The following is a 9007-nucleotide window of genomic DNA, read 5'->3' as shown; positions in this document are numbered from 1 at the left end:
AAGGTCTTGTTTGCATGGCCTGAGTGAGTAAATCATAAAAACGAAAACTGCTAACCCTAGAATATGTCCACAAGACCTATGAACCATAAATAGTAAGTGTCACGTGCAACGTAAACTGTCACGTGACCATGAAGCACTGAAACTGTAACACAAGCTCCCCCTTCCAACCGGCAAGACCCTTGACGATAACTTACCAAACTAACCCATCAACATCCCCCGCGAACACCTACGTGGTCATAGACTGGGATGGTGGTATGGGGTACGACCTCCCAGCCATCGTCGAAATCCTTTTGGGGCTGAGGATGGAACTCGGTAGGTGCCTAGTGCAAGATGAATCTGTCTTCGTAGAGGACCACCTTCAGTGCTTCGACACCATCGGTAAGCCATCCAGGCCATTCGATCATGGCAATGAGGGATTGGAAGACAACCGGCGTGAACTCACGAGGTGTCTTGGCATCTCCATAGCAGACTTGATCAGAGAACATCCTGAATAGTTCAACCTCGTATTGTTCAACGCCTTCTTCCTTGCCTGCAAAGCGAACGCTGATGACACGCATCCAGTTGAGTGTTGGATGCCAGTCATGCATGCCTGGAATGGGTGGTGGATAGAGAAGAGCGACCCATTGACTGAAGACACGATGAGGCGAGTCCTCCGAGTAGAGGTGCCATGTGACCTTCTGATTGTCCCAAGTGAAGATGAAGGCATGGAAGGTGGCAAAGTCGCCTGTGCCCATATGATGGATGTAGAGATGATGGCCATTGCATTCCATGAGGAATGTTAGTGGTGTGGCGATGAAGACATCGTAGGGTGATGCTACGTCTGGGACGATGAGCGATACCTGTCCTGCCGCTGGGTTGCTCGAAGACTTGACCGCTCAAGCATACCTGATCTGCTCCTTGATGGTGTTAGCCGGTGCAGGTTGCAATCCATCCTTGGATGCATCATTGTAGTTGTATCTGGTGCCGTCGTGGTGGGGGTAGCCGGGTCGTTCATCATCGGCATTCCTTGCCTGTTCATCATCTTCACCTCAAGCTCTCCCCATCGTCCAAGATCCTCCCATCATCCAATGACCTGTCTCATCTTTGTCATCTCCCCATCGTGCACTCCTCCATGAGTCTGCCAGTGCTTCATCACTAAGGTTGTTCAGAAGCGGGAGTTCATCTCCATCATTGTTGAGAAGTAGTCCTGGCTCCGATGTGCTGTGAGTGATGGAGGTGGTGACATGAATGTTGAGTGACATTGGTGGAGGTGGTAGAGCAGGGCGGTTCTCTTTGTCCCAAGGGTAGATTTCCTTGTAGAGTTCCCACTTGAGTAGGAGGAGGCGATGGTCTAGTAGGGGGAAAGGAGGGCCGCTACTTATATCTTCGAGCAGCCGTTCCTCTTCTTCATACCAGTCCGTGATGTGAATGTTCGCCATTCTCGTAGGTTCTTCTGCTGGTATTGTCATTGTTTTTGATACGGTACTGTGTACGACACTGAATACATCCAGAGTGAATGAGAGTGCTGTCGGTAAGATATCAAAGTGTAGCAGATGATCGAGAGTGTACGATGATAGGAGGATTCCCACTGGAAGCCTGGCGTAGACAGCTGTTAGGATAGTCCGGCATCGATCTATCTCTAGCCGGGGCAGGTGAAGTTCCTCCATTAGGTACATTGGGTAATTCATTCTCATGAACGTTCCCCATGTTCCGTCTAGGTCGATATTGACATCATCCTCTAGTGTTACCTTCGACTTGTCTGTTTGGAATAGAAATGGGTAAGGAGTTCTGATTAGCCCGCTGGGGCACGGGGTTAGATATGGCTGTCATCGAGTTGACCTGAAGTCATCCAGGAGGTGGACTTCGTGGACGTCGTCCGCTCTCTGGATGAGATGGTCCATCACGGTTTGGATGGGTCATGTTGAACTCGACATTGGTATGGTCGAAGTCGGCAAGATCCTCGATGGCGAATCCAGCCCCTCTGATCGTGAGATAGACTCCGAGTTGTTGGAAGACCTGGTAGCGATGGTCGTGAGAGGAGTGGGATTCGATGTCTTTGAGAACTTCGATAAGATGGGTAAAAGTGGTGATAGCAGATTCGAGAAACTCGGGATGTTGCACAAGCATTGGGGCATGGACTGAGGGTTCAGGCCAAGTTGTGCTCCTTTTTATACTCGTTCAGCAGCTCTCCTGCATTGCCCATTTCTGTCTCTTTTACCCACGACCTTTCACTGAGTGGATATCCAGCCCATTTTACCAGATATTTGTTCTTGCTGCGCCGTAGTCAGTGTTCGATTATAGACTCAATTTCAAATTCTTCCTCTCCTTCGATAAGATCTGGAGGCAGTGTTGAATAACTTTCCCCACATGTACTGGTCTGCCGATACAGCGTAAGCAATGCAGCATGGAACACCGAATGGATCTTCCATGTCGCAGGAAGGTCTAACTTGAATGAGAGTGGTCCCAGAACCTCCTTGATCCTGAATGGTCCTTCTCGCTTCAGCGCTAGCTTGTTCGATTTGTAAGGTCTTTTCAAATTGGTGGCTTCCAGCCAAACCTTATCTCCTTTCTTGAACGTTGGAGATCCTCCTTTGATCCTGGTGGCTACGTGGGCTTTTGCCTTGATGATTCCTTCTGTGACCTCCTTGCGGACCATGCTGAGAAGTTTGAGTCTTGTATCTACATCAGGGATCTCATCCTGAGGAAACAGTTCTGGCATTCCTCGGGGCTCGTAGCCATACCATATTTCAAATGGTGACTTCTTCGTTACTGAATGAGTATGGAGATTGTGCGCGAACTCTGCTTCAGATAGGAATTGATTCCATCGATGCGGTTGCTCGGCACAATACATTCAAAGATAGGTTTCCAATTCTTGATTCATTCATTCCGTTTCACCATCCGTCTGTGGATGATAGGCTGTGCTCATGGCTGACTTGATCTTGAGGGCAGTGCACAGTGCTTGGAATGCTTTGGATGCGAATTGTGTTCCACGATCAGAGATAATCTTGTCAGGTAGCCCAAAGCATTTCCAAACTTGTCATCTGAATAGCTCAGCGATTTCTGAAGCAGTGATCGTCTTCTTGCAGGGACATAGAATTACCCCCTTACTAAGCCCATGGTCTACCATGACCATTATTGAATGAAGCCTTCGCTTTTCGGTAGATCTGTAATAAATTCCACGCTAACTTGCTTGAAAGGTAGCACATTGGACGAAGGACTGATGGGCTGTAGTGGAACTTTGACCTTGTTTCGAATAGCTTTGGATTGCTGACAGATGGCACATCCATTGACGTAGCTTTGGATGAAGTGATACATTCGTGGCCACCAGAAGTCTTTGCGCACTAGTTGGTGCGTCACCCAAATTCCTGGATGACCATGAGGAGTGGCCTCATGGTATCACCGAACAATTTCCTTCTTCAAGGCCATATTGTTCGGGACATATACGTGTCCATGGATGGTGATTAAACCATTGTCAGCATCCTTGATATCGTCCTTTGTCATTTCTCGTGGGACTGGGAGTTCCTCCATTAGGCCATCCTTGTATGCAAATACCGATGGGTCTTTTGTTAGCACGTGTCGGATTTGTTCCACCATATCTGTATCGATAGCACCAATAAATAGATTGTCTGATAGCAGGATTGCAGGGGACTTGTTGTCCTGTCGATTATCTAATTCGGCCAACTGTGAAAGCACGTCCGCTTGCACCATTTATCATCCTGGAGTATGGACAATCTTATAATTGAACATAGACAAGAAGAGTTGTCATCTTCGCTGTCTTGGGTTCAAATCCTGCAGTTGCCTAAAGTACGTCAGATTTTTGTGATCTGTGCGTATGAGGAATGGCTCCTTTGTGCCGTCGAGATAGTGTCTCCATTCCTTGAGTGCACGAATGATTCCTAGAAGCTCCTTATCGTAGATTTGATAATTCCGTTCTGGATCGGAGAGCGTCTTGGAATAATATGCACAGGCATGGAGATCACCATTATCGTCCTTCTGCATGAGGACTGCTCCTGTAGCGAAGTCCGATGCATCCGTTTCAATAACAAAGGGCTTGTCTTTGTCTGGCATAACCAGTATTGGTGCCTTGCCAAACTCGTTTTTGAGATAATCGAAAGCGGCTTGTTCTTTGCTTGTCCACTGGAACACATTCCCGCCCTTGGTCTTAGTAAGATCAATTAAGGGTCTTGCGATTTCGGAATAGTTCCGGATGAACTTTCGATAGAAGTTGGTGAATCCTAGAAATGCTTACACTCCTTTTACGCCAGTCGGGGCTTCCCATTTGATGATTCCATTGACTTTTGCTGGATCCATCTGAAGTTGTTCTGGGAGGAGAACCAGTCCTAGGAAGTCAGTGCGTGTAGTCTTGAACACGCATTTCTCCAGCTTGAGATAGAGGTCATTGTCGACCATCTTCTTAATGACTCGTTCAAGCTTCTTTTCCAACTCCTTTTCGCTTTCGGCTAGGATGAGAATATCATCCAGATAACATAGTAGCCATCCTTCGGCGATTTCTTCTGCGAATATTTCATTCATCATTCGCTGAAAGGTTGCCGGTGCATTACACATTCCGAAGAACATGACCATGGGTTCGAACAATCCACGCTTGGTGATGAAGGCAGCCTTCCACTCGTCTCCTTGATGAATTCGGACATTGGTGTATGCTCCACGAATGTCAAGCTTCGCAAAATACTTGACATGGTGGAGTCAATCCATTAGGTCCGATATAAGTGGGAGTGGATAGGCGTCCTTAATCGTTCCTTCATTTGCATAGCGGTAGTCCTGGCATGGATGTAGCCCGCAATCTTTCTTTCCTACAAAGAAGAAAGGTGATGCCATCACAGATTGCAAAGGAGGAATATATCCTTTCACAAGGTTTTCGTCGATAAAGGCATTCATAGCTTCTTCTTCCGGCTTTGATAGATTATAGACCTTTCCTCGTTGAGGAACAAAATCCGACTTGAAGTCCATGTTGTGATCGTAAGATCTATGTGGTGGTAACCGTTCTGATGCCTTTTCTTCGAAAATCTGCTTGTACTTGAGAAGATATGATGGTATCATTACTTTCTTCTTTGAGTTCTTCTTCTCTTCGAGTACTTTCTTTTGTGCGAGTTCCTGCACCTTGTTTGATGCCTTCCATAAGATTCCATCTTTCTTTCTTGTTTGATGGGGATCTTTCTTGGCATTCGTTCATCACAGTGCAAGATACTGCATCTTCCTTTCTCCAGCCGAGCGATGTTCTTTTTCTTCGAGCGCGACTTCTTGAAGTATGCCAGTATCAGGTTGATAGGTGAAAATAGCTTCTCTTTCTCCTATTTCCTGATCCTCCAAGTATGGTGCCCCTTTTATGTATGCAAGCAAGAGGTCCAAATCAATGGTTCCTGCTTCATCTGGTGCGGGATCAACATTAGACCAGTCAATCCTTCTCAAAGTTCACTTGGCTTTGGCTTTCTCCTTTTTGGTGATTGGAAGGCGAACGGCGTTTTTATCTTTGAAAGGCCATGGTTCCTCATCCAGTACATCTTCTACATATTGACGGACCTTGACTTCACCCGTTTGCCAGTTGATAACTGGGTTATGATCATGAAGCCACATATTGCCAATGATCACATCTTCTTTTCCTAAGTCGATGATTAGGAAGTCATCATTCCATTCGTACGTTCCTGCATGAACAGTTCCTTTGAATCGTTGGTTTGTAGAGTTGATGGGACTTCCATCGACACTGTGAATCTTGACTTCCTTCTGTGATTTGAGAAGATGGAGTCCTGCTTTCTTCGCAAACGATTCATTGATGAACATTCCTTTTGCTCCAGAATCAACTAAGGCTCTTGCTGGAATACTTCAGGTTCTTGTACCATTGTAATCTTGAAAGACGATATTGAGGTATATTTCGCTTCCTCGTTTGATATCGCCTCGTATGATTACTTCCTCGGGGACCGTTTCGTTATCTGGGTGCCACGAGGTCCCAACGTGCACCCAATTCCAAAACCCTCTGGATCGTCTTTTTCCATGGGTGGTGGATATCGGCATGCATACTCATATCTGTCTGGATTGTCTCCAAATTCCAGAAGATCATTGAGATGGGACATCGTCATGCTGCATTTCTTAATATGGTCTCCTCGCATTTTGAGTGCATCTTCCCGTCGTATTCTGGCAAGTTCTTCTTTTGGGATGAATCTTCGAACCACATATGACTCTTCTTCTGAGTCACTGAATTCATCCTTGGTTCACCTGATTTTGCGAACTATTTTGTTTTTAACAGGGCGAGTTCTTTGTACCCTGTGAACAACTGTTTCTTGTTCGGATGCTTCTTCAGAGTCTGATGATTCAGATTCTGATTCTTCCGATGATGAGGATTCCAATTCTTCCTGTCTCGACTCCTTCGAGTTATCCTCTGAGTCGCTTTCTTCGACCCTCTTTACTCATCGGCATTTCTTCTCCGTTCCCTTGGAGTAAGATTTAATCAGCTTGGAAGTCTTTCTTCATCTGCCAGATCTGGAGTATTTCTTCATTCTGGAATTGGACGTCTTGGTCTTGGCATATGAAGCTGTCTTTCCTGAGCGATCTGGTGCCAGATCATATTCTGGACTCATGCATTATGCAGCGACGTGTCCTGACTTTTCACAGTTGTAGCAGAGTCCACCCACAGAATGTTTCTGATGGGGTTCTGGGGAGATCTGGTCAACGTCCATGGCATCAGGGTCCTTCTCCGTCCTTCTTCCGCTTCCTGAAGAGCCTGAGATGAACTTGAAGATATTTGTCTTTCCGCTATGAATGTCCTGGAGATCCGTGACCTTTCTTGTGGCCTTGCATGCTGCTGCATAGGTCGTTGGCAGACTTTCAGTGATGAAGACTTTTTCTGCAAGTTTCTCATTAAGGCCTCGTTTGAAGTGGATGAGGTTGGCGTATTCATCATCAATTTCGACATATCGGTAGAGGATATCGAGATTTCTGATATACTCGTCGACGGTTTGCTTGTCCTGCTTGTACTTCCCTTCGAGAAGTACTTGCCAAGCTTGGTCCTTGGTTGCGACACCTCCATACTTTTCGGTAAGCGTCATCTTGAAATCTTGGTACGTCCCAAGATTGCTGTGTTTTGCCATTTGGTTGGCTTCCCATGACTCGGCCCACTTTCCTGCTGTGGATGAGAAGTCGATTTGGGAGAGGACGAAGGCAATTTTGCTGAAGTCATCATTGTAGACTCCCGCATTTGCCTGTAGGTATCGTTCCTCGTTTCGGAGAAACGATGCATATTCTCGCTTGTCTCCCTTAAACTCCTTGATTTTTCTCATCTTCTTTTCCCGTGCTGCTGGCTGCTTGGGGATTGCTCCCTGGTATTGTGCATAGAGTCCCAATGCTTGTTGATACTTGTTCCAGATGATGTTGGTGCAAGTTCCGGGATGGACTGGTGGTCCGAGAGCCGGGTTGTATCGTGCGTGTGTAGCCATACTTCCTGAGAACTGGAAGCTACCGGTTGGTCTTGATCCAGTTGAAACCGAACATGTGATTCCAGGCATGTTGGGTAGGTGGGGTGGCTGGTCCCTTCTGAGATGTGTGATTCCTGGAGAATCTGATCTAGTAGTACTGTCCGAGATAGATCTCTCGAGTGGAACTGCTCTTGTTCTGAGAGGATTAACTGGCTGTAATCCACCGGTTTCCTGTGAACGCCCTTTCTGTCATTCAACTTGGATTGCTTCTCCTCGTAGAAGTTCTGTTGCTTCATCAAAAGCTCGTAGAGATTCTTCGTCAAAGTTTTCCCTTCCGCGAAGAACTTGTCTTATTTCTTTGATCTCACCCTCGAGCTGCTCTAGCCTCAGGCGATCTGTTGGTTCGTAGGCTCATCCTAGCCTGAATTGAAGTTGAAGTTGAACTGCTTCTGTCGACTTCTTGTCGTAGAGGTCTGTTAACTCCTCTTGGTGATGTCACTGAGCATAAATGGTGGTACTTCTTCATCAGAAGTTACTGGTCGTGTTTCTGGTGTATCTTCCTCAGATACTTGGTCGGATTCCTGTGGAGTCCTCATTTTGAATCTTGTCTTCTCCTAAGATTCCTTGATTGCCTTCCTGGGAAGGGCTTTAGCACGTCTTCAATGTGTGCTTCAGATGAGGGCTTCTCTTCTGGATTACCACACGAGTAATCACTAGTGCTTGAGTTCGTTCCTGTAACAAAAACTCCACACTCCTGCCTTTTGATCTTTGGTGGCCCTTAACCAATTACATATGCCTTTTGATTTGCCTGGTAGCATCAACCAGTCGGAGTCCTAGTCTTCTTTTCTAGACCTCGGATATCCTGTGCTCACTTTTCAAAGTGCCCAGCTAGTCACTTCGAACTCCTGCCTACTTCCGTTTGAGCGCTTGGTCATTCTGGCTTTTGATTTCCTCTGCTTGGTGTCCTATAACCAATCGTCCTTCCTATCTGTGTTTTCTCAATTGAAAACCGGCCTCGGCAAGGTCTGGGTGCCTTCTTTCGGTGGCCCTTAACCGGCGTCTTCTGTATACCCAGCGCCTCCAGTGAGGATGGGGCTCAAGTCGACACTGCCTTCAGCAGGTACCTTGCCACAACAATTACCCAGGTTCTGCTTCTCCAAGAATCTCCTGTCTGGCGAAGTACCGTAGCGACAGCTACTTCAGAGTGGTTCTCCCTGTTTTTCCCTCTGCAGGTGAAGTACTGCCGCAACAGCTACTTCAGAGTGGTTCTTCCTGTTTTTCCAAGTGGTGCAGAGGCCGCAGCGTGCACCGAGTTCCCTAGAATTGGATACCCCTGTTTGAGGACTTGATGGAATTGTTTTTCTGTAGCGTCCAAGTAGACCCCACTTCTTGTAAGTGGTTCTAAAGCTAAACAGGTTGACCTATAGAAAAACCTCTTCCAAATGTTATGAAGCATTCCCTGCTAGAATGTTCAGAACCACATGTGCTTTCTCACATGTACTAGTCCACAACGTGGACAGAGACTTAGATACCAAATATACCTAACATCTTCAATAGTCAGGCAGACTATTAGCAGGGTTTATAGTGTGGTCAAGCCTAGTAGA

At 46.6% G+C, this 9007-nt stretch overlaps 1 protein-coding gene across 1 annotated transcript; it reads right to left on the bottom strand.

Moving 5' to 3' along the window:
* Positions 1–206: 206 nt before the first annotated feature.
* LAESUDRAFT_757544 (uncharacterized protein) lies at positions 207–1418 on the bottom strand (the record flags this gene model as incomplete). The annotated part of the gene is made up of 3 exons (XM_040912326.1): positions 207–320; positions 357–814; positions 1073–1418. The coding sequence occupies 3 exons, from the start codon at positions 1416–1418 to the stop codon at positions 207–209; spliced, it is 918 nt and encodes a 305-aa protein (XP_040766034.1).
* Positions 1419–9007: the final 7589 nt, after the last annotated feature.

Source organism: Laetiporus sulphureus (genome assembly GCF_001632365.1).
Source record: "Laetiporus sulphureus 93-53 unplaced genomic scaffold LAESUscaffold_11, whole genome shotgun sequence".
NCBI classification, from domain to species: Eukaryota; Fungi; Basidiomycota; class Agaricomycetes; order Polyporales; family Laetiporaceae; genus Laetiporus; species Laetiporus sulphureus.
The sequence above is the reverse complement of the archived record's forward strand: the minus strand, read 5'-3'. Positions and strand labels throughout refer to the sequence as shown.